This window comes from Agelaius phoeniceus, chromosome 4 (genome assembly GCF_051311805.1).
Source record: "Agelaius phoeniceus isolate bAgePho1 chromosome 4, bAgePho1.hap1, whole genome shotgun sequence".
NCBI lineage: Eukaryota > Metazoa > Chordata > Aves > Passeriformes > Icteridae > Agelaius > Agelaius phoeniceus.
In genome coordinates, this window is record NC_135268.1 from 62,445,624 (window position 1) to 62,472,450 (window position 26,827).

General features: G+C 40.2%; 1 protein-coding gene across 6 annotated transcripts in view; it reads right to left on the bottom strand.

Annotated features, from left to right (window-relative positions):
• Window positions 1–415: 415 nt before the first annotated feature.
• PPP2R2C (protein phosphatase 2 regulatory subunit Bgamma) overlaps window positions 416–26,827 on the bottom strand; it is a 190,111-nt gene continuing 163,699 nt past the window's right edge. For all 6 annotated transcript variants that reach the window (XM_077177735.1, XM_054633351.2, XM_054633349.2 and 3 more), the window contains 3 exons: window positions 17,936–18,105; window positions 13,232–13,323; window positions 416–3,285 (listed from right to left, as the gene is read on the bottom strand). In XM_077177735.1, coding sequence (XP_077033850.1) covers window positions 2,994–3,285; window positions 13,232–13,323; window positions 17,936–18,105 — 554 coding nt within the window. In that variant the 3' untranslated portion in view covers window positions 416–2,993. The remainder of the gene's footprint in view (window positions 3,286–13,231; window positions 13,324–17,935; window positions 18,106–26,827) is intronic.

The following is a 26,827-nucleotide window of genomic DNA, read 5'->3' on the forward strand; positions in this document are numbered from 1 at the left end:
TGTTGTTGGAGGGCTTTTGCTTCTCCTGCAGTCTTTGTGACAACACCCATGCCATTTTTTACCTGTGGCTTCGTGTGTCAATTCACACTGCACACCTCTGATTCCATCTGCAGGCGATGGAGACTCAAGACTCCTGAAGTCCAGGTTGGGCTATTAGCAAAAGAAAAAGCTGGTCCCAGGACTGAACCTAAAGCATGACTCCAGCTCTGCTACAGCTGCCCACACTCTTCACCATACAACACCCTCATCCCACTCATGGCATGTATTCCCTCCTCCACCTGCCACAACACTTGAAGTTCCCACAGTAGTTTGCCCTCCGTGTCCTGATCCCTGTGACTCTTCCTCCTCTGTAGAAGGAGCTAAAACAACTCTTTCTTGCCTAGCTTAAAAATAAGCTGTGCCTTGAAGTCATCTATTTATGCCTTTTTTTGGTTGTAGTTTTATTGAAAAAGCTGGTATTAACATATTTATATTTTTATTCAACAACAGTTAGCTAATTTGTGCAACACAAAAAATGCAGCCATGAACAACAGCTTTCAAAACAATCAGATTTACCAACTTTACCATCACTTACTCTACACCACTGAAAGCTCAAACTAAAAAGAGAAAGTTGGAAACGTTCACAATGACGATGTTGACTTTCCATACATTCAAGAAACCAGGAAACCGACCTGTAACAGTGATGTCAAAGACAGGAACGGAATACTGGTCTTTGAAAGGTTTCTGTTTATTTCCTCTAGAATTACTTAATGGTATTTTGGTTGGGTATTTAATTAGTTTTATAAAGCTCCAAAGATATATTTGTTTATTTAATTTTAACACGTTCTTTTTGGTACCCAAAGCTGTAACAGAGTAAGGTACTTCAAATTAAAAAAAAAAGGTTGCTTTAAGATCTGCTTTATAATAAGTTATCTATAGAATCTTACTTGAGAATGTTCAAAGCTAAATATATGTTTTACAGTATCTCTAGCTGTAAATGCCAATATGAGCTGATAGCAATTTTTTTTTCTTTTTGAGCTGCAAAGATTAATGGAGGGGTCCAAATGTCAAAGAAATTGTATGACACCCTTGAAGCAGTAGTTTGGCATTAACAAGTTCTCTATACAATTTACCACACTCTTAAACCTTTTTACAAGGAAAAAGAAAAGGAAAAAGCAATTCTGTTAAATTTCGTTAGAATAAATATGTACATATACTGTCCATGCCTGCTACAGCACACAGTATTTTATAAACAAACATTCTTTGTTCCCTTTAAAATCACCCTACACATTTCATACTGTATGTGTTTCGTGTGGCTGGAAACTGGTGCACATGTGTTTGTGCTTCTACACACAAAATATACAGCATTGATGTAGAAAACTTCAAACAGACAGATTTCAGGTGTGGTGTTGAGATGTCATATAAAAGCTCTAGACTTTGTTTTTTTTATTTCTTGTAAGCAGATTGTCACCCACCCTTCCCCCAAACCAAAATACAAAAGCATGCAGATCCCTTCATCAGTACATTCTCCACTTACCAAGAAATCAGTGCATAATGGCTTAAAGACTTTTTTTTCTGAGGAGTTTTAATATGGGCAGATTAACAGGTCATGTGAGTTGTGCTCTTTTATTCATGGTTAGAGTAGGAATCCTTTGGGGTATTGAATTTTCTGCCAGAGCTATTAAGGGTGCAGCAGAACTTTCTTTTCCTGGATTAAGAGGACTTCCTGCCCACTGCACCGTTCCGGTACCATTCCTGCATGCCCTACTTTGTGTGTACTTCCCTTTTCCATTTATCTCACTCATCATTACAGAACAGAGATGGATCTAACAACATTTCTGTGGAGGAAGGTTTTGTTAGGTTTGGATTTTTCAAATTTTCGTGTTTCTCCAGGACTGACTTTGTCTCCCAGAAGTGGCCTCATTTCAAAGCGTTAAAATTCACTCAGTGGCACTGCCTCTCACAGCACCATTCCTTTCACAGTTACAGACACCAGGCATTGCCTGTGTTCCCCAAAGGCCAGGATTAACACAACCATCCTGCAAACAACAAACAAGGGACTTTATCAAGCGTCTAGCAGGGATGTAACTTTGTTCCCACTCAAGTTGGTTGCTACTTTCAACGAGAGCACTTCTAGCCGAGGTTTCCAGAACTCCAACCCCAAATGGTAGCACGGGTTTGTGTGTGAATTGCCAGGCTGTGTCAGCCAGTCCCTCCAGAGCTGCAATGCCAAGTTTTGTAATAGTCCTCACACAATGAAGATACTACTTATTGTTTTAAATAGAGCAAAGAGAACCATGGAGAATAAACTTCTTAAAATAAGCTGGCTGAGTAACTATGCCAGTCTGTCACTTAGTCACTTGAGAAGGTGAAGCACAAAGTAATGTGATAAATAAATAAATAAATAAATAAGAGGGTATTGTAAAGAAGGGAATGGGATGGGTGAGATGGGGCAGCTTTTCACCAGCAGGGATTCTGCTTCCAGCTCTAGCTCTCATGAGGTCCCTCCAATGTGCCACATGCTCTAAGGGGATGTGGCTATTCATTCCTTCAAACAGGCTCAGCCTGACTGAAAGACAGGAAAACAGCACTGGAAAAAAAACCAATCAAGAGACTGAGGCAAAAAGCTCTAACAATGTGGTAAATGCTGTGCACTGCAAAAGCGGGAAGGGCACCAGAACACCACAGTCCTGCAAACCACTGAGACCCTCGAAAGGATGGACAGGGGCTGAGGAGCCTCAGCCCTCCTCAGGAACACTCCTAAACTGAATAAATATCCCTGTTTGTTTAAAGGAACCGATACAGACCACAGTACTGGATTTGCACTCGTGCCTTTTACTCATACAGTTGCAGTGATGGAAAATAATTGGCTTGCCACCAATAATGATACAGGCTGAGGGATGAAAGGATGCAACCTACAAATCCCACCACCGAAGCCACAATTTTTGTGAAGATCACATCCTTCTACAACTCTCAAGAGGCTGGTTTGTAAATATAGAGGGATATTGATAAATCTAGTGCATTTCTGAGTTCACTTTATCCTGAAATATGTACAGATTGTTTGTCGCTGCTATAGCAATGATGTTCTCGGTTGGGTGCCATGCTGTGTGCAAGATCTTCTTAGTAAAGTCCAAACTGTCAACACTGATGTCATCTTTCCTCCTCTTGCCTCCAACGCAGACTCTCCGGGGCTTGAGGATGGCTCGTGGCTTGCTGCTCTCCCGGGAGGCCTCCAGGGTCACATCCCGCTTGGTGTTGCGGTCAAACATTCGGAAGAAGTTGTTGTATGCACCTGTCATTATCACACTGCAGAGAGACAGAGAGACACAACAAAGGCACTTAAACAGCAGCCTGTGCAAAGCCTACCAACATGCCTGGATCAGGACAGCCAGCTTTGACCTTAGGGTCAGCTGTCTTCTGGTTTCAGATGGGAAAGAGTAAGGAAAAAAAAGGGGTTTTCCCAGTGCTCCCCAGAATGAAGAGTTTTCTTCTACCAATGCCTTCTCCTCCCATATTATTCAATGAAAATTGCAGTTACAGCAAGTAATGTCTGCTCCCTGACATCATGAGAACTGCATCAGAAGATAATAAAAGTGACATGTTTCAAAAAGTTATTTTTAATTACCATCCAGCTTTTTATGAGTGCTTAAGGATCACATATTTCAGGCTTTTTCCCTTTCTCTGGAACTTCACCTTTAATGACAACTGAGTTTAAGCATGATTCCAGAAATAGGCTTAAAATTTCCCACATAGTTCAAATCTTTTGATACAAGAGTAAGGTTTAGTGCATAATTATGTATTTTAGAGTATTTTGAAGAAGGGTGTTTTGAAACGTTCTGAAAAAACACACTGAATTTGCACATGTAAATTTTTTACAGATGAAACTCTTCTCCTTGCTGAAGCCACAGATCTTGCAAGTCCAGACATCATGAAAATTTCTATCTACAATGCTTCTTAGAAATAAACACACAGCTGTCAGGATTCTGGCATCTCTTATATGAAGTTTGGATAAAACATCAAGTCAGGATTTGTTTCTGTGTCTGGGAGAAAGGGACAAAAAACATACCTTTATCTGTATAAAAATTACCTCATTAGTCAGCTTGCAGTTTGAAATAATACATTGCCAGTTGCTTCATTCTTCTAGTCCCTAGGGGAGGATATTTTGTCACTAACTTTAATGAATTCAGGATTTCATCCATGGCCCCCAGGTTATTGGATTAGCATAATCATGGGTTTCAGAGCCTTGTTTGAAAGCTCATCTCCTGTGAACTTTTTCCATATGTGAAACCAGGGCTGTTTTCTACTCTCCTATCTCAGCCCCAAACAGGGTGGTTTTGTTCTGAATTTCCATTCTGTAAGAGGGTATCCACCCCAAATGGTCAAGTCTCCATGGAAAAAGCTGCACAGTTTTAAGACTCAGGCAATCAGTAGCTATTTGCCTTTCTAATAGAGCCCAAAAGAACATACTTGACGTGCGTGGCATTAATAAACAAACCTCCATCTCAAATGACAGCTGCTTTCACACTTTGCTGTTGGGGGGATCTGTGTTGAGCAGCAGACTGGCCAGGGAAACATGGAGCATATGGGAGAACACTGGAGAACTCACAGGCACAGGAGAACCCCACTCTCCACCACACAAACACTCCCTAGCTGACAGGATTAGATGCTCCTGGACTCAGCAGTGCCTTGCAGTGTGTGCACAGCCTCCAGCCAGAGCTGCCTTGATCTCATTTGGGGCCATTAGGAGTGACTGTAATACAAATGAATGATACACTGGAAAAGCACAAATGTGAGCTGCGATTACAGCTGGGGATGGGAGCAGAGCAGGCCCCAGAGCTGCTGCAGGGTACCTGGAGTGGGTGTGCTGGCTTGGTACACTGGGATCACCCAGCTCCACCCTGCTTCCAGGTCTGCTGATGCCATACTGCAGCCTGATGGCAGCTGATCCCACACCGAGCTCTGTGCAGCTCCTGGAGTGCCAAAGGGAACTGCTGCAAACCAGAGAGTGCAGCACAGAGACCCAGCACACACTGCCCTGGGCAGGAGCTCACCCACAGCCTTCATCCCACGGAGAGGGACTGCTGGGGGGATGCACAGGGGCTCTTGTCCACACCCAGCCCCATCCAGCCCTGGCAGGGGGCTTCTTGCTGCTCTCCAGCAGCAGCACCCACCCCTGGTTGCTTGCAGAGAGGTTTCTCTTTCCTTCTGCTCCCACAAAAGGCTGGGTGCAATCCTGCCTAGCAAGGCACAAGTTAACAACCTCACAAGCTAAAAAACAGGAGTCAGTGTGACAGCTTGATAAAATGTATCCCAGCAGCTGCAGAAAGCCTATTGATCAAGATTAGTGCCCATTTCAGAAATTGAATCAACAGCAGTAAATCAAATGTTTCATTCCTTCCAAATCACCATGTCTTGTCATTACAGCTCCTGCTGTAATGCTTATTCGCAACACGAAAAAGTCCAGGTTATTTCATAGCTCAGCACTAACACACACAATTTGGGATGCAGTCCATCTGTGTATTTTCCCCCAGGCAAAATTTTGAAACAGGTTCATAAGGCTGGGGCACCCCTGTGCCCCAGGCTGCAGAGCTGTGGCTCCCAGGGGAAGGAGGAGCATCCCTCCTGATGGCAGTGGGAACTGTCAGGAAGCAGCTTTCATGCTGGCAGAGCACCAGTGCACCAAATGCAGAGAGAGGTGTTTGTTAAGGGTCTTATTTTAGAAGGTTTTGCTTGCAGTAAAACTGCCTTTACAGTCCATTTGCTTTTTAATTTCTTGAACTCTCGCATATTTTTAAAAGTCTGCTTTCTTCAGTTGGATTTACTGCAGTTATTTTTTAACATATGTAGATGACTACTTTTCATGCTGGCCCTATTTTTCTGCAGTTTAATGGCTCAGTAAAAAACAGCATTATGTAAATGAGAAAGTGTCCATTCCTGTTCAAGGTCACAAACACAGATGGATTATAACCTTACCTGCTGCTTGAAGTTATAAAAGAGAGTGAAAACTAGATGTAAGCCTGCAATTTTTTCCTGTTCAAGAAAATACAATGTACAATAATGGAGTCTATGTGATAAGGAGATGATTTTTTTTTTTTTAATAGTGGAATATAAATTGTAGCTCAATGTAGGAAGAGTCTGTTCTGTATTCCCAGACACTGCTCTGCACAGCAGTGTTATGACAAAGGCTTGCACAAAACCCTTGCAGGAGAGGCTGGTCCAAGAGGGCAAAGCCCCTCATTCAAAACAGCTCATGCTACTTGATAGGTGTGTAAGGCAGCAGCCCAGAAAAGCTCTGTCTGATTTTCCACCTTTAATTTTCCTTAGAAGGCAGGTTTACAAGCTGTGCTGCACAAGGTCAGAGGTACCATCATCTCTGCCATGCAGAGGTATTTTGGAATCAGAACACACCCCAGTGCACCCTGAGGAGCACTGCACTGATAGCTGGAGCTGAGCTGCAGCCTGACTGCACCAGCTGAAAATACCACAGCTACAGGCAGCATGATTGCAAAAAAACCCCAAATAAAGCAACACCACACCTCATCTCCTCCCAAACAAACCCCCAAACTAAACAAACAAAAAAGCAGGGAAAGACCCCAATGGGTGCACCATGACTACCAGTACCTGCCTTTCACCCTCTGCAGCCCAGCCAGTGCTCTGGAAGGAGAAACACCCCATAGCTGCAGGGCCAGGAATGCATTTACACAGCCCCAGGTAACCCTCCTGTGCTGAATGCTTCCCTTTCAGCACGGGGCTGCTCTGCAGAGCACCTGGAGCATTCTCTGCTCCCTCTGCTTGATCTGCTCCCAGCAAGGTCCTGGCAGTTCTTCAGGTATGTGTGTTTGGAGTGACAGCACAAAATGCTACTGATTCCTCCTGCCTGCTCTGACACTGGGCATAGCTGCTTATCAGTGATGTGATCTGAGGCATCTCACTGCCAAGCTTCAGCCCTCATGTGGGGTCACTGCAGCCTAGTCTTACCCCTCCTTTTTCTTTACCAACAATAACAAATGTATTTTTAGAGAAGGTAAAAGGTGAAAGGCAAAGCTCCAATGCAAGAGCAATCCCTACTTTTATTGGCTTTTTACTCCCTCCCTAGTCACAGTTCTGTTCTCTTTTTTTCCTTCTTCCCCTCTGATTCTGATTCTGTCTTTACCACATTTTCCAGATAGGTTTCCCTTTTCCCCTCTCTTCCTTCTCCCCTCTTCTTTCATTTCCATCTATCCTGCTCTACAGCTTTAAAATAAAAACCTGCCTTATCTGCTTCTCTCTTCCCTTTCCCACTCCTTTCAAGTCTTTGTTTGACTTCTGTAAGTCTCATTGCTCACCCTTTCTGCTCACCCCCTACCCTCCAGTCTTGAAGACAACTTGCTTGGCTCTCCAGGTGTTTTGGCTTGCATCCCTGCCTTCTTTGGGCTGAAAGCTGGGGAAACAGCAAATCCCCAAGAACCAAAGCTCATTTGGGCAGAAAGGTAGTTCCCAAATTAGCAGAACATTAACTCTACACCTCCCACTCAGTCAGGCTTCTTCACTCTGTGCCACGTTGATCTGGTAGGCAGCAATGATTCAGGTAGGGTTGTTTTGTCTAAAAATAAATTTTCAATCTGTAAAATTATCTGAAATAAAGGATTTGAGAGAAAAAAAGTTCTTCCTGTTTGCATTGTAACAGTGATACTCAAAAGGAGCAGATGTTTATCTATGGATAATGATTTTATTAAATATGACACCAACATTGTACCACTGATGTTTAATTTAGGGACAGAGTTTTAGGGTCTACAGAAGCAGCCTGTCAACTACTGATGGCTTCAGCATCTTTATTTATTTTAGTACTTTTAAGCATCTGAGCCTCAACATTCTTGTTTTGTTAGTGACTTTGTTAAATGAAATAATTCAGCATGGGATTTTCCCCACTAAAAAGTTCTGCTTCTCTTGGGTGGTCAACCAATTCTCTACTTCACCAGCTTCCAAGGCATTTGAATAGGATTTTCATCATTTTACTAACATGCAATGAGATATTCCATAATATTTTTTAGGCAATGAGATTTCATCAAAAATGTCAGTCACTAAGAATTGGCATATCTCTGTATTTCTCAGATTTGTTATTCACACACTTTAAGCCAACCTCTTAAATGTTATCCATGTTGCAGCCATCCTTGCACTCAACAGCCTTCATCAAAATATCTCCATTCAGCTGCACTCCTGAATGTCAGGGATTGCCCTGAAGATTTTTGGGGTATCACCTGGAATTAAGGCTTGCTTAAAAACCAAACCATTACTTGCTTCATATTGTTTTGTGTTGTTTTTTCCTGTTTAGGGTTTTGCGTTTATGGTTTTTTTGTGGGTTTATTTAGCTCTTTGAAAATTTTTGGGCTAACTCTGGCCCAAATTAGTCTTCCCAGATGCAGAGAAGTTTTTATTCACCTGCAGATTTCTACTGTCTGGAGCAATTCAGCTTGTTTCATGGCTCCCCTCTTTCACTGTTGCTCACGAAGCCATGGGATGGTTTGGCAGGACTGAGAGCAGGGCTCAGCAGGGCTTCAAGGACCCCCACACACCCTTCTTAAGGGTGATGGAAAAACAAAACCAGCCCAGCTGCCCTGCCCCTCAGTGCAGGTGTGGCAGCAGAACATCATTCCCTGGGGCAAGAGGCAGGGCTTGGATTGCAGGTGCGAGGGGAGGAGACTCAGAGAGCAGCTTCCACCAGAGCCTGCCCCACACTTGCAAATCTCAGCAAAGATGACACTTGGGCACCCAGCATGAAAAGGGACCTTTTCTTAGATTTGAAACTGTCTCCCAATTATATTTTGAGCCCCTAAATTTTCAATATTTCACTACCATGTGTACCAGTGCAGAACAGAACATCTGCAGCCTCCTAGGATTAATGTGTAAGGTCCACCAGATCTGGTTTCATGACAAGCTGACCCAATGAAAGAAAGGGTTGATTCCAGAAAAACTCTTAAACAACATTTTTCATAGGAATAAAATGAGGGATTTATTATAGCAAAGGGAAAGGAGGAAGCATTGTTGCAAGTAATGAGGAACTCCTGAAATATTGGGAAATTTTCCTGTATGCTGTGCTGTGTAAAGTCACTGAGTCCCCATCACAAAGAAGGAATTTATTTAAACCTGGGGAGGAGGCTGCTAGAAAAACTTGGGACACTTGACTTGGATTCAGGGTTATGGCACCCTGGTACAGCTGGCTGGCAAAAGACTGGGAATAAGAACAAGGGATCCCCAAGTACTTCCAAGCTCGTATTTGACATGCCAAGCTTTGAGAACAAAATGATGTCTTCTAGCTCTCCAGCATGGAGTGTGCTGCCAGACAGGAATAGACTGTTAACATCTCATCCAATGGGGTCTGCCAACTCCTGATTAGAGTGAAGGCTGAGGGATATTCAGGGGGATGAATGACAGTTCAGTAGGAAAGGACTGACTGAACAGTTGTATGTGACTTCACTCATCTGCTTGCAGCAAATCACTTATCATGATGGTGGTTAGAAGTCTCCCTGGCAGGGGTCCTATACACCCATTCAATTGAAATCTTGAAAGAAAAAAAAAGTTAACTAAGGTATTCACTTGCTATCATGAAGAATTAGGTTTTATTTGGTTTTTTTTTTCTGGCTTCTTTACCTCACAAAAAGCTACAAAAGTGCTTATTTTTTAAGGTAAAACTGAAAGCTGTTGACAGTGGGAAGAAAACAGTGTCCTCCAGGTCATTATTAAAAGACTTGACTTTGGATGTGAATGGAAGAGCTAAATTAAATTGCTGTAAAAGTAGAGCTCACATATTCTACACAGTCACGTAATGATGTATACACAATAAAGATAGCATGATTTTTGTGTAATATACTCAACTACAGATAATACATGCTCATCTGGATGAATTAGTGTGAGACCCCTGCTTGGCTCCCTCCCCTGACCACTGTTGCCAAAGTACACAGTGATTAATGTGCCCTTCAGCAGATGAGATCAGCTCTGTCTGATTGTATTAGTTCCTGCTCATTGGAGTAACTGAGCATCAATCACGTTCTAATCAGGGCTCACGTATGTTGATTATTTTTGTGAACAGCCTCACCATCAGGTTCTATCACAGCATAGATTAACTCCTTAGTAATGACAAAACTTAATACAAAGTATTTTCACCTAAATAATAAACACACTTTCATTTTTAACTGAACAATCCTGTCACTATAAATTGTCATTATAGCTTTGAAGTCTGCAAAAGATAAAACCAATGCATTTAGAACTGCAGTTATAACTGTTATGTAGATGGATTAATGACCTAAGTACTGCAGCATATCTTTGGAGTGCAATTGTCAATATGGAATCTTTACCTTGAGTAATATTCCTTTTTGAAAACCTGCATACCAAAAGACTCAAATTAAGTGACCTTACTGTTCAAATGAACTGTTTTTAAAGAGGTACCAGTATCTAATTATTATTTTAATTATGATCCTCCAATAAAAAAATATTCTGATAACACATAGCAATACTTGTCATATTCATAAAGCAAGGAGCTCAGAGGAGTGAATCAAAAAATGAGCATCAATTCTGATACATCTGACTCCTAAAAAGAAATAACTAAATTAAAGAGAGCCCTTTTCTTTTGTCAAATGTTTCCAGTGCCTTTACTCAAGAGTTTCTTACAATCAAGAGCAGCACATTGTGCTTGGTGACGGGTTTGGTAATTGTGCATGACTAATAACGCCTCAGTGTCTGGGCAGTAAAATAAATGAAGCCCTCACAATCTAATGTTCCCACTTAATAATTACTCCCTGCATTGATCTTTCTGATCTGTCAAGTAGGAATGAAAATATTACACTCACTTTAAACCCTGATATTGAACAAGAATTCCATTACTAGCAGGCAGCTATCCAGAGAGTGGTCTTACCACACTAATGAGGACAGCAGCACTTCATCTGGCCAGAGGAGAGAGACTCTAGGCTGGGGAGTGAGTGGCTGCCCAACCTGTAAAATGCACTAGGAATTCCCATCAAGGATAAGCAAATGGTTTGTAAATATCTGAAAAGTCCTGGATCTTTTTCAAAGTTTCTCAATATCTACATGATTTGAATGCACTGTTGTTCTGTGCAGACTTAGGCAGGAATCAGCACTGTCTGTTTTCCAATAAATGCATTAAATTTTGTATTTCTAGTAGGGCCAAACTCAAGCCATGACCACACTGAGAAAACCCTCAGCTAAAACAACTGTTCATGCATTGGTTTGGGAGTTTCAGAGGAAAGCCCCAAAACCTGGATCTTCCACTAGACTTTCTGTGAGTCATTCCCAGTCTTTGACCATACCAAGCCACAGCAGGTGCCCAAGTTGCAATGACAGTGATCTGGGAAGTATTTCTCTCAGTGTGGTCCATCTATGTAATTTTAAATGGCCAGCAGTTGGTATCACAGGGGATACTCAACACTGAGTTAATTTTTGTCAAAAAACAAATCACTCTGGCATGGAGGCATTAGAGATAATGGAATATATATGTATTTCCATTTGCATAATGAATGATAAAAGGGTAAAGTTTCATTTTTTAGCAAAGACAGAATCTTTCCATTGGGCAGGTAGAGGAACTGAGCAAAGGAAACTAGTCCAAAGAGAAGGTGCCCCTTACCCAGTGCACAGCACAATACCTGATCTGCATTTGTGGAGCACAGGACCAGAAGAGACTTTGTTCTGCACTTTCAAATTCAAACCTGTAATTTTAACCAAAGTTATATATAACTGCTTTCACAAATTTCCTGAGCACCACCACCAGAACAGTTGGGTTTCTTGTACCTCCACCACTGAGGATGGGAAGACAGCTTGTCACTGCTTGGACAGGTATGAACTAACTCTAATTTCCAGGTATAGCTACCTGTTGACTCTCAACACCTCATTGCTGTTGTGCCATTATCACTCACACTTATCTTAGCTAGTTTCTCTTCCTCCCTGTGTGTATCTCCTTGGTATATTTACTACAAGCAAGTAAAATCTTGGCTTCTCTTTTGCTAAGCTGATGAAAACCAAAGTCCTGGCCTCTCTTCTTTAGAGCAGCTGTCCATCTGCTCAATTAGTTCATCCACCTTGGAGATGAGGGACAGGAAATGTGTAAATGCAGTTCAAAGGGCTTTGAATGAGAGCCCAACATAATGTCACCACTACTCCTTTCTCTGCTGGATAGCCCAGTCTTGCCCATTCAAGCAAGGATCATATTTGTCTTTCACAGATGTCTCAGACTGCCTGCTTCACAGCCTTTGCCCACTCCAGGGTGGGTAGGCCTGCTTCAATACAATGAGACAGACTGTTTTCCAAAATGAGAGGCTGAGCTGAAGGAGCAGTTCTAGGCTCAGTGCCAAACTTCTGCCTCTTGGCTCCAAACTCTGCTGAAACAGGAGTCACTGTGTGTCACTCAATATTGGCTCCTGTGCTCTCTTTCACATGCATTTTGCAGACTGCTAATCCCTTCCAAAGTCACCTAGCATATGAATGTCTCCGGGAGTTATTTCCAACTGCTAAGATGAAGCTTTGTGCTCTTTTTTTAACTAAAATCCTCACCTTGCATTATACTCTTGGATTTTATCCATTTTTATTAACCCAGTCCTCTTGGCTGCTCAGCTTTTCCTGTACCATATTCCTACTCCACAAAGCACTGCCACCATTGCCCAGCATTAGGGCATTAACCCACTCCAACCTTGCTCAAACTCTCTGACTTGCTCGAGTATTTCTCATTAAAATGTTCAACAAGATACAATGTCCACGATAAAAAGAACCTCTCCATCAGTGCTTAGGGAAAGGGACTGCTCTGATGGAGGAGGTATCAGAAGTGTCATTGGGCAGCAGTTTGTAGAGAATCAGTGGGTGCCTGTGATGGTCCCTCCTCACACCCATTTCCAGTAAGGGAACTGAATTTCTGAGGTAGCTCATGTGCAAATACAGGATCATGTAAGTTTCCTTAGTGTGTTGGTGGGATTTTGTGAGTTGGCATCATTCTTTTTAGCTTTTGCAGCCTATTTATGATTTGGGTGAAGATGGACATAATTTGAAGGGTTTTTCCCCTAAGGCACAAGCCAAGGTCATTAAGGCATACATCATTTCTAAAGCAGAAACACTGCACAAACATCCAAATCTTCCATCTTCCCAAACACTGGCATGTGATTCTCCACATTGATGTGGAAAGCAATCACCTGTAACTACTTTTGGTTTGCTCCCATCATATGGGAGGTGTTTTGCCAAATGAGGACAGTGATGGACAGAAGGATGGATTGATTACCTGTCTGATCCATTCCATGCACATTCAAACTTGTCAAAGATGCAGTCGTTTTCGTAGAGGGAACATAACTTGCTTCTAAGGTAATCATGGACCTGGTTTAAAGAAAATAACTGTTATTCTTGAAATCAAAGAAAATATAAAACTCCACAACCAGCCCTTCACTTTTTGCGTAATCTCCCATGTTCACTTTCAAAATGTGCTGCATAGATTGGGAGCTGTGCAGAAGATGCTGTGTTTAAGCTCCAAAGAAGCTAATTGCACTTTTCCACAGCCCAGTTAACCAGGTGCTACAGAATTACTGTTGCAGGAAGGCACAAAACAGGCTTCCCTCAGCAGGCTGCAGACCACCCCTCTTCAACATATTTGTTTCCTGCTTGGGTGATTTTCTCAGTGCTAGCCTAATTCCCAGAGACATTTCACCAGCTGATACCCTAGATGGGCTAATTAATGTGCAAGAAATCTAATTTAAATAGTAACAAAAAGGCCATATTCCAAGATAAGTGGATTCTCACTTATGGCAGAAAGAACTTGGCTCTATTAAAAGAACCTTTATGGTATTACATTTATTAAGATATTTTAGAAGTCAAATACAGCACAAAGTTGTAGTTGCACAGGCTGCAAATAAGAACACTATTTAGCCCAAGGATTTCTCCTATTTGGCTGAGACTTAAAAACAACATTGCAAATTCTCACTTACTAACTATAAAAGTGAGAGTAGCCAGCAGAAGATCTCTCTCCTCTAGGCCACACATCTCTGCTGAACAAGGATTATCATAATGAGATCTCATGCAAACTGTTTCAGTCTTTTGCTTAATTTGATTCATTTTTCTTCTGGATTATTTGGTTTATTCCATAAGGAAATAATGAAATACGAAATCCCTGCCTAGATAAATTTACTAATGCACTTCCACTCCTGATATTTTCTTCCAGCTGTTGTAGAAGCTGTAAAACAAAGATGTGACCTCCTGGAGAAACACCAATCCAATGGCCCAGGGGTAATTTAGCTCTGCCATCCTGAGGTTACAGGTTCTTGCAAGTCCAGTGGAATTGCTCCCGCTCATGGATGCTCAGCATCCTCCTCTGGCCTGAGGGCACAAACATTTCTTCTAGTAAAATAACTTCTATCAGGACCAGATGAGGGACAATGAACTTTCACTTACATTTTCTTTAAACTTACCCATTTTTGATAGTCAAATTTTACAGTATCCAAAGAATATTTGTAATGTAAGATTATTAATGATTATGAATTTTAGTTATGGATCGATTTTCATTAATAGATGAACACATTAATAGATGAACTGCTCATTAAAAGATAATGTCTTATACAGGAATTAATTGGTAAATGGCAGATAGAACATTCCACAATTAAATGCACCATCACAGTGAGCAATAGGTCAGAACACCTACTATTGATGTAGTCTCCTACACACTCTGTAATTAAATCCTTTCCCTTTCTCTTTACTTAAAACCTTTTTGTGTTAGCAGTGTAATTTGTTACAGAACTGGAATTCTTTCCTTTGTCATGTTTGTGAGCTCCCCATACTTGAAGAAATAGAAAGGTTGGGTCAGGCAGAAGGAAGTTAAGCTCATTTGCCTCCCTGACTGTCATTTCTAGGTTTTTCTCTTATTACCATTTCCAGCAGCCATCTGTCATGACCACTGTCATGTACACACCCTTTGCAAAGTGTGTCCAAGTCCACAGCTTGGAGCTGTGCCTTTCTATCTAGCTTTGTCAAAAAGGATTTTGCAATTCCTCTCTCAGATGTCTTACCTTGTCAAGACTGTCAGACTCACCCTGCTGCCTTGGACAACCACCTTGTTCTTTATGTGGACATTATGAGTTCCACATTTGAGCACATTCAGACCCTCAGAGAGACTGGGAAAAACTAATTGTAAGGAACACTTAATTTTCACTATTTGCATATTCATCTGCTTCTACCAGCTGAGGGTAAAATCAGATTTGCCTTGTCTGTTACCTTGTTCTTACCACATATCAATAGTACTTGAAAGCAAACCAAACTCATTCCTCACTAATTACCAAGGACCTTTTCTTCAATGCAATATCTGACCCTGATGGAATTATCTAGCAATTCTGTGCTCTGGACTAACACAGCTACACAGGGACCTGTTTTATTGAGACTGAATACACACAGCCAGGAATTTCACTGGTAGGTGACACATTGGTCCAAATCCCTGTGCTACAGACTCTGCCTAAAGTGGATCAAGCTATTTCCAGCTATGAATGTGCTCCCCTTGCTGCTCCTAAGGCTTCTGCTGGGGTAATTCACCTGGCAGCATCAGGAGAGCAACCTGTTAGGCAGGGCTGCCTTGCAACACTCAAGCTCTGGCCATTCCACTGCACTGCTCTCTTAGTGCTGTCCAGTGACCATACCCTGCCCTTTTTTCTTTTGTGTGAAACAAACAGGAGAAAATAATGTTGAAACACTGTCAGCAGATAATGTGTTCAGCAGGGCTGCAGAAGCTGCTCTATGCAATAACATTGTTTGAGCCACAGCATTGATATGAAAAAGAACCTGTATGAGGAATTAATTCTTGTGTGTCAGGTTTTTAATATTAAAACTGGAAGCTAATAATGAAGCAGTACAGTTATGGACTCTGCTCTTTATTACAACTCTGTGTGAAATCTCCTGTTGTGACCCTCACTATTGCAGCTAGGCAATATCCTACCATGCAGTGGATGAAATGAGAAAATCAATCTTTTAATGAACACTTTTTAATCTTTTTATGATGTATTGTCATCATAATTATGTGGATACATAACTGAAAACGTTAGGTTTATTTGCTGCCTTACAGTGATCTACCCCAAAAAATTTTTGAGAAATTGCCAAGTTGATATATGAGATTTAGGTTTGTGAAAGAGAGAGATATCTCTAAGACAAAATTATTTAAGAGAGTAATTTAAACCACTTTTTCTTAGGAAAGAATTGTCTACTCTCTGCAGCTTAAAAACATGAAAGGTTCTCAGAGGATTTGGATCACATGAATCCTATGGAATCCTGTGCTATTGGCTTCCAAGGCCCCTAGTTCCAGATTCTCCTTTAGTCTACTGCAATGCCCAGCAACACATCTCTATATTCTCTAAAAGGATAAATATTTGAAAGTGAAAGGCAATCCAAAGATTTAAGAAGACTGTTATATTTTGCTATATTTTTTTAATATCATATCAGGGGTTTTGTTGTTGTGGGTCTTGGTTTTTTTTTTTTTTATAAACTTCTGACTGCAATTATCAGTACTCATTTTTCCCCATCTCAGCATGAGGAAATAAAACTTTTTAATTGGCCCTCCTGTTGGGTGCCAGACTGATTTAAAAGTGACCAGCTTGTTTCACAGCTGCCTACATGAGGAAATAAAAGCAGGTGTCAAAATCAAGACAAACAGGTTGGCTTGACCAGCTATTCCTCCCCAGGGACAAGGCTGCCTACTAAATTAGCACAGGTATAAAGTAATATATTACCTAAGTTCCCTAAAACTGAGATTCTATTCTATTATATAAAACATAGTCTCGCCCTTACCCTCCCACTCCACTTTCACAGCACATCAACATTTCTAACACATTCAGCATTTAAAGCCATTTTAAAGAGAAAACCCAATTCTGTAGACTTAAAGGTAAATAGGCTCAGACTTTCCAATATTAATACCTTGAGCAGTGAACATTATCCACCAAAATGTTATGGATGCATTGAAAAACACTGGGGCCCACTCTGTCTACTAAATGCTAGCTAAAAATACTGGAAAATTTTACTTGTTTTGACAAGAAATGCTACCAAATTCTCATCATGGTTTTTTAAAGCCAATCTTAATTATAATTACTGTGAATTACTGTATCCCACCTGCTATTATTTAGACACAGAAAACAAGGGACCTATTCAGCACTGTCACAGGATTGTCTCTCAGGAAGCAGCACAAGCTGGATGAATGGCATTTTTCCTACTTTGCATATACTTTTTTAGGTAACTTAACAGTATTTTTTCTAACTGCATTTTCATAACAAGCAGTTTCTGTGTCACAGACATATTTTCCTTCTTCAAGCCAGAGTCAAAAAATGTAAGCTCAGCCCTCTATTGCCAAACATAACAGATGTCAGAGTACAAACTTAGCACTGGCTGGAGCCACTGGCATTTTGTCTGGATAATATCTCAATGAATTCAGGCAACCAGATGTGTCTGTCTGGCATTTGTGAGCTGCTGTGTCAGTGGTGATGCCAGGGTTTAACAGGGAGCACTTCTAGAGCTGGGCACAAGGGAGAAACACACAGATCAAGTTGTAAAAGGTAATTCTGAAATGACAAAGGTGTAAACTTTCAGCAGTCCCACCAGGAGCAGAGTGCCAAGCAACACAGAGAATCTCTTCCTCGGTTCCTTTTAAATGTTAGTGAAATACATCATTTGAAAGCAGATGCCAAAGTGAAGAGATGATTTCTCTTGTTAGAATAATCCTTTCTTTCAAGAGCCCAATCCACAGGGAGTGCTACCTTGACTCCCCAGGCTTTACACTTCCTTACTAATGCTGCAATTGCCCTTTTCCTGCTATAAGGATGCCACTGTGAGGGTTTTAACCACCTTGATTAATTCTCTTAGCTTGCTGCCTCTCAGATAAGGTTATGAGAAGTTTACAGAAACATCCAGTTTTTGAACACTGAGATCCTTTTATAGTGTTGCATTTTAAGATGTAGGAGATTCCTACCTGGTACGTTTCTACAGGCTTTGTTTCCATGTTCAGATCCCAAACCTTGACAGTGAGGTAATCTCTTGTAAGCATGTATCTACCACTGTGACTGAATTTGACATCTGACACTGAAGAGATAATTTCTGAAAAAAATGATCTGTTACTGGGGTCTTCTGGTTCTTCATAAACTGTTCAAAGAAAAAGAAGCAAGAGACAGAAATCAGAATTGTATAAAAAATGCTCAGTTGTTAAATCTGAAGTGTGCATTTCTTGTGAAACACATAATTCAGTCTACCAAGAAACACGATACAGAATGGATTGTATATCCAGCACTTAATTTATTCTTTTATCTTTATATAAAAATACAAACTGTAAGGGTAAACATTAGAATAATTAATGTTAGAGCTACAGACTCATGATTTTTGGGAAAATATGCAAATACACAGTTGGTTACAGACACCTATAGCAAGGCATTTCATGCCTTCATTCTTTCTGGGGTCTGCATAACCCATTTCCCAACATAACCAAATTGCAGGTGTCCCTGTCACATGAGAGGTGTGTACATGTGGTGCCACATGTGCTGGCATCCCTGGCAGAGGTGGTTGCTCCAAGCCTGCCCTGGCCTGGCTGCACTGGCCATGTCTGAAGGCATCCAAGACTAAGGATGAGAACTTTAAAAATCAACTGCAAATTGCAATCACCTCTTCCTGAGAGGTGAGCATAAAACAGGCAGGGCTTTACCATAGTTGGTGTGCAATTGCTGACAGTTCTGGAAAGCACTGAACTCCCTGAATGCGATGTTCAGCAGTTCAGTGGGATCTGACAAGGCAGCAGGTCATGAAATATTGCTTACACGATGTTCATAGGTGAAAATCCAGTTCCTGTAGCTGTGAGATTGGTCAGCCCTGTTCAGCTGTACATAATAATGACAGTGGATGACTCTACCCCTGCCTCGGGGGTGCCTAGAGCAATTGTCTTTCTGCAGGTATCTGTGGCCCTGTGATCCAACTGACCTCTGTGGTGAACTTCAGTAGAAAGTTGGGCTTTCAGGGTCTTTTAACTCTCACAAAATCACAGGGTTTTGGGAACTATGCCTAGAATATTCTTTGAAAATTGGCAATTTAGTGAACTTCATTTTTAAGTTTCAAAAGCAGGTGAACAAAAGCCATGTGATGAAACATGAAAGCATGCTGAAAGCAGAAAAACTTTTTACTGTCATTCAAAATGAAGTTTTTTGTACAGTCCACTGGAACATTTCTCTCTCAATTATTTTATCCACGACTAAGATGATTCAGACTGTTGGAAGCAACAAGGTTAGTTTCCATTAGGTGAAATAATGTTCTGCTGAAAGTTAAGGGTGAGTATGTGGGTGAAGTATGTGGGGTAATGCAAAAAATTATGGGCAATTTTCTTTGGGGGTGGGCAGTGGAATGCAGCCAGGCAGGCACATGAGAATAAGGGCTATATTTAAACATGCACCACACATCTGAATGGCAATGAACTACTTCAAACAGAGTAAAAAACTTTTCAGATAGACTGTAAATGAACAACTTTAAATAGCTCTTTAAAATTTTGCCCAGACATTCTGCAAAGCAGGTATTTTGTAATTATCCTGTCAGATTTTCAAGAGAAGTCTGATGAGCACAAAGCAATTATCATTTCTCATACCTCTTCCCTTTAATCTGTCCAAACTAAAATCTTGGCTGGCAGGAATTTCATCCTCCTAATTATGATCTGAAACTTCTATTAAAAACAGGAAAGAAAAAACCAAAACCCACTCTAACTGAAATACACGTTCATTTATAGCTTAGATATATTTTCTTGGCTCTATATGGCTGATCCAACTCCCAGTGATTAGAAGAGAAGTGATATTTGTACCTGGATCTTCTGCATTTTGTTAATGAGATTAAACCATTTCATTCTTTATCTGCCCCATTTATTGCTTTTCTATGCTTACTGTATTAAGTATTAGAAAGACTTAGATTAATTAACTGTGGAACTAACAGAGGCATGAAAGTCTTGTATCACTACAGAAAGAAAGACAGCAGCAGAAATTTTAGTAGCAGCAATTCTTTGGAGATAGTTCCTCTAGTCAGCATCACCAACACAGGAAAATTGTTACAGGAAATTGAGAAGCAGCTCCCAGTGAAAAGAAGAGAAAACTCAGCAACCACCAGCATCTGCCTGAGCAACCAGAACAAGGCAATGAAATATTGCAGAAATAGCCCAGCCCCAAGAACACTGCCTCAGGAAATGAAGGTGAGAGAGTGTTCTTGGGGCTGGGCTATTTCTGGTTTAGCATCAACATAAGGTTATGCACATACTGCAGAGAAGCACAACTTCCTTCAGCTGGCCTAATTCAAGTGGAATAATTGGAGAAGAACAGCAGTGAAGTGATAGCCTTGTGACTCAAACTTCAGGCAAGCAATTCAAATTCACCCCTGGCCTCTCCAAGCTGATGGAAAAAGCCATGGGTCTAGCCCATGGGTTCCAAAACACGTTTTCTGTTTATTACTGTTCAGACTTATCTTTTGGAGGCTGCTCTTGTGCCCAGGAGCAATCAGCACCTGAAACATGAGTTTTCAAAGCTAGCTTACTTCTCTGTTAAATCTTGTTAGATCTGAACTTTACTGACATTTGATTATAGATTCTATCATATCCTTTAATTTATTTCATCATTAAATGATTAATAACAAACACCTGCCATAAAAAAGGGTATTTAACTTTCATTATTCTTGTTCTTGATAATGGTCACAGTGCTAATTACATGAAAGACACAAAGTTATGTGTCTAGCTACCTAATGAACACGGGAATCACAAATGATGTGATGTGCTGAGTTCTCATGTGACACTTGCTCAGACTTAAATGTGGCAGACTCTGGCACGGAGAAATGTCATGGAATTAGAGAGGAAAGCAAAGCATCTCTCTGAGTACAGCCAGTGTTTCAAGAGGAGGAAGACACTGCCAGGAAGACACTGTTCCTGCCCCTTATGCCACCAGCAGTCACATGGATAAACTGGGAAGGCTGCTTAGGGAAATAAAAATGCTCAATTCCTTTCTGCACAGCTCACAAGTTAAAAACCACAGTAGCTTCTTATAGAAGTCCAGATTTTGCAGAGAAGGATGGGTTCATAGAAGGATACTTGCCAGAGTGCTGTTTTCCTGAATCCTGAAGAAAATCTGTAGCATAAAAATATGCTGCTTCTTTCTTAAAAGGAAATACCATCTGCTGAAAAACAAACTCTTATCCCTCATAAAAAATATTCTTGTTTCCTTGTGAATTTCTCTGATCTAATGCAGAATGGAGACTTTCCTCTTCCAGTGGATAGGAAAGGCATCTCTAATATGGAGATATCTAAAGTTAAATGAATAAAATGGCCAGGAACAGCAAGAGTAGCTGGAGAGGTCCATTCCCAGACACTGGCCAGGAAGAAAAAGAAAGGAGGTGCCTCAGGCAGTAGCCAAAAGAAGTGTGGTGCACTAAGACCTTGTGGCTCTCATCTGCACTCTGGGGTCACAGGTGCTGCCACCTCAACTTCCCATTAACATGGGCGTGATTCCACACACCTGCATCTGCTATTTATTGGAAAAGATACATCCAATAGAGAAAAACAAAATCTAAACCAAAGTAATTTTCAAGTTCAATTCTAAACAAGCAGCTGGGCAGAGCTTTAATGGTTGCAGGGTGTAAATTCTGGCATATGTGAACTTTAAGAAATATTAAAAATAATGCTAAAATTGTCTTATATGGTGGGTGCAGTGTCACAATCTGATATAGTATAGAAAATTCTGTATTCCTCCTGAAATCATCACAAGAAGGAAAACTTGAAATGAACAGAAATCCGCTCCACAGATTTTGTAAGAAATTCCATCAGTCATAGGATAAAATTATAAACAGCTTTAAAGGCTCATTTAAAGGAGAAAAAAACCCCACTGCTTTCCTTCTAATTACAAACAAATAATAACTTATCAATGCTTTTTTTTTTTTTTTTTTTTAACAGGATACTGTTTATAGTTTGTATCCTGTTCTGGAAATTTCTGATTTTATAGTACTTGTTGTTACTTGGTGGAACATGACAGGAAAAACAATTTTTTCATTTTTATTATATAAGCAAGTAAACATTCTGCAGCTAGACTAAATTAAGAATTATTACAGATAAACCTCTGGGTTATACTGGTACACAAACAACAGGTGAATTTCAACTGGACCTGGAAATACCAGTGGTGGATAAGGTTATCCCTCACTGGGCTTTAATTTCATAAACACACAAAATGGGCTCAGTCCCAGGCCAAATAATTTATCATTTGAACTAAATCCCTATTTAATTCCAGATCCCAAATGAAAATGGCTGCAATCCCTGATTAGAACATATTGGAAAACAGTACTTTGAAACGTGTGGGATTTCACTGGTCTTGACAGACTAGCCACAGGAAGAAAAGAAGCAAAAACCAATATGCTTTCCTAATAGATGAGAAATAAAAAAATTTAACCAAAATAACAAATTATTTAGCTATACTTTATTATTTTAAATGTCAAATTAGCATTATTCCCACGTCAGCTGTGATTTGCTCTATCACATATTTCATCATTTAGCATAAAAAATCTGAACTAAAATTCATTTGAGCTTCTATGAAAATACTAATATTCTTTCTTTTTTTAAGTACATGACACTTGTTACTAATATTCAACACAGAAAGCATTTTTTGGTGCTGTTTAATTCAAGAAATGCCACATCTTGAGCCCAGCATAGTTCTGGGCTTATCTCTGATATGGTAGAGATCTCAGGAAGACATAAAAATGGGCAATAAAAATGACCAGAAATACCAAATGACTTGCATGCAAGGAATGGCTAAACAGACTGGGGTCTCAGCCTAGGAGAGACTGAGGGAGTGGTAATTAAGAGTGGCATGGAAAGGATGAACAGGGAATGACAGTTCACTTTGTACACTGTCTCTTCCAATCCACAAGTCGGGGTCACCATGTGAAACCAGGACAGGGTAAGCAGAGTGAAGATGGTCCTTCATTCTATACCTGATTAATCTACTAAAGACTTTTCTGAAAGATATTGTGAATGGTAAAAAGTACACACAGGTTCAAGAGTAACTGCACAACTTCAAGGAAAGGAAAAATCCCAAATTTCCATTTCAGTATTGCAGAATGAAGTAACTTCACTTCCACAAAGGTCCCTGAACCTCAAGTTTCCAGCTGCAAATTGCAGAGGGTAAAGATTATACTTAGTCTGCTCTTACATTTTCTGTTGATGTTGCTACTGGGCTAGAAGGACCTCTGGTCTGCCCAGGTATGGTCATTTTTATGAACTGTTTAAAATCTATTTTAGAATTTAATGCAAAAGAGTAGATGAGTTCATTCTAAGTGAATCAAGCCCAGCTGAAAGCTCCCATTGAAATTCATGGTCTCTTTATACCTTTTAGCTTTATTATTCATGATAATAATTTGATTTACCAGTATTATTTACTCTATCTTTCACTATCTCTGAATGTTTTATTGTTTTGTATTAAGCCAATCCACTCATACATTCATCTCCCTTGGAAATTCTTTTTCAATAATAGAATATTCTGCTAATGTGACAACCTTGCCTTCTTGGTCTACACTGATTGATATGGTTATACATGAGAGGGAGTTTTTGAATCTGCTTTCATAAGCAATCTAAAACACAATTATTTTGTGAGACACATTTGTTTAACATTTTACATTACTGTAGCCTGTAGCTGTTTATCCTGTTTTAAACTAAAAAAAAGTACTGGTTTATATTTCCATTTTCTACTTGCTTTTATGGAATTCAGAGGGCACCTCTTTGTGCCCTGGTCACTTACACATCTCATTTTCCTCCTTTTACTCAAAGCAAATTTCTGACCCTACCTCCACACCACGAGTCTGAAATTTCACCTCCCGTACAGCATTCCTTTATCCAATGACCCAGTATTAAAACCAGGCTTCTCATCAATACCTCTGGAGAGCATAGCTTTTAAAAGTGGAGCCTCAAATCAATATTTAAGAATCTGTTTTACCATCTGCACTGAGTTGCTGCAGCTTGTCACAAACCACAAGGGAGGGTGCATTAGTGCTGAAAGGCAAAGCCAGATCAATAGCTGAAGATCAGTGGGTGGGAGCTTCACTGCAGAGTTGCTTAGATTAATATAACTTTGCCAGTGAGTTTGTTAATAAAGAGAAATGGTGCTAAAGAGTGAAAAGGAATTGAAAAAACACAAAGCCAATCTAGAAGATCAAGCCTCTTTAAACTGGGTCTCACAAAGGCTTATGTGCATGCCTAATGCCACGTGTGGTGAGCAATCCCAAGGAGTTAATGGGACATAAAACTACTGTTGCTCTACAGCCAAACTGATGTGTAAGTCTTTCTGATCTTGATACATAAGATCAGTGATAAGTGGAGTTTTTTCCCCCAGTGAAATAAGATCTTGAAAGCTGGTTTCATGAGACATTAAAAAGCAGTATTTGCTGCTATTAAAAAAATTAAGCAAACAAGACAGGAATTTTAATAGACTGAATAATTAAACCAATCTTCCAGCAATTATTTGCTTTATCTCTGTGTGGTTGGGGGAGATGGGGTTAATGAAACACCTCTTCAATCATAAATCATTTACCATTGCTTCAGGCTTTTCTCTTTCCTCCTAGTATTTGATAGCTAGGAGTATATAAATCAGGTTTTTTCTTCCTCAGATTTAATTTTAACATCTCTTGCACAACTGGAGGAAACAATATATAGACATAATTGCATTTCTGTAGAAACATTTTTGAATTTTCATTAGCCATGTTTTAAATGTCTTTATTTAAATGTCTTTATACATTCATCCAAACTGAGCAGAATGGAAGCTTTGGAGCCCATGCTAAAGGCAATCTGTTACTAAATTTCAGTGGGATTCCTGTACAAGGAAGGAAGGATCCATTCCAGGGTCTAGTTTAGCATGCATGAAATTGTTGTAACAGACCTTTAGTGACAGTCATAATTACAATATTATCAGGATATGGGCACATTTTTTCATTGGGGATATAAAATCAGCAATGCATACATGCCTTTGTAGTGCTTGCCTAAAAATAAATCCAGAATTAGGATAAGGAGAACAAGCCTTCATCAAGCACGGGGTCAAATCATTTCAGAAGCTCAGATAAGTTTCACTCCTGTCACATGAAAACTTGCAGATTTTGCCTGAAGTGGACATCATTTTGACAGGGGCCTCTCTATGCACAAAGGGAGAGTAATGACTGTCTCTCTCTCAGATGACATGAGACCTGACATGAGACCAGATGCAGAAATAAAAAGCGTATTTTAGTTGTAAAGCTCACACAGAAGAAAAACAAGTTGTCTCTTTTTCAGCCAGACAAGAAGCATCATTCATTTGGAAAGGTCAATATTAATTAGCAAATCCAGGAGGAATAGTCTGTCACAGGCTTTTTTGTGCATCTGGTTGTTCTCTGTTGCAAATGAAAGATAATCCATATTCAGTCAGAGGTCTGAAAGGTGTCTTGTCTCTGAAATTCCAACCTGCTTTAAACAACTGGTAAATATAACTAATTTAATTTTAAAAATTCAACATGTTTAAGTAGCTTATTTGTGCCTTGGCTGCTTCCATGATTCTGAATTCTTTAAAATCAAAGGCAATCTCAAAAAAGCCCAGCAGATAACCCAACTGAGTTTCATGCCTGACTGACAGGACAGTGGCATTTATCCTTGGGGAAAGGCTGGCACTTCTTTCAGGCCTGGATTTCAAATAAAAATGTGGAAAAGGACTCTCAATGGAAAAACCACACCCTTCATCTTTGGGTGGCATCTCTGACTCACAAACCAAACCTGGAATTCAGTCTGCACTGCTGGGAAACCATTTGACACTTTTAAGATCCTGGAAGCTGTTTTACACTTTTAAGACCCTGCTTGTCCAGCCCATGGGGTTGGGATGCACCAGCTGAGAGGCTCTGCTCTGCTCTGCTCTGCTCTGCTCAGGTGGGTTGGCATTGCCTGTCACCTACAAACCCTCGATGCTCACAGGGAGGGGGGCTCTGAATGGTTCCTGCTACAGACCCAGGGGACACGGGCTTGAGAAGTCTGTCTGGAGGTCAGGAAGCACCAACTCATGGTGACAGAGGCTAAGGCTAGACAATCCCAAAATTTTGGGTTTTAAGATCGCTGTAGCACACAGAGCAATAAACTTGAAACTGCAGCTCCTCTTTCCTTGCAGTATTTTGCTGTAAACTTTGCACATGGGTAATGGATAATTAGAAACAGGGTTTTAATCTACAAATACATATTAAGGCATGAATAGTAAAAAACCCTTAAAGCAACATACAGAATTTAAAAAAATTACTACAGCTTCTGAAGCATGCAATGACTTTAAGATATTAAGGCTTGAAATATCAATAGGAAATATCAATAGGAGTTATACTCTTGAGTGGCTTAAATTTCCATATTACATAACTATACCATTTATATTTACCATTTAATGATAGTTTTAATAATTCTGATGAACTACTGAAAAAGCACTTTATTTTTTTTCCAACTTCACATGCTCAGTTTTCTTTAGCTGACTGCTTTATTGCATGATTTGTTGAAACAACCATATGTACCCATCTAGCCTACCAGCTGTTAGGAAGAATGATATTAACTACATGCACATTTATGAGGATCTCTGAACATAATATTAGCCATAAAAGATTAAAAACCAAATTAGCAACTATTTGTTAACGGAGCAAATGCTGCTGTAAGTATATTTTTAGTCAGGATGATCTTACTGCAACAGTATTCCTATGCTTGCCTTCCTTGACACCTAAACCCCTTGCATAAAAATTTATGGAATTTGAGGTGGGGGTTAATTCTTTTATTTCTTCAATGTTCCCAGCTGACTGCTCTAACAACAATACTTTTGCTGCTGACACA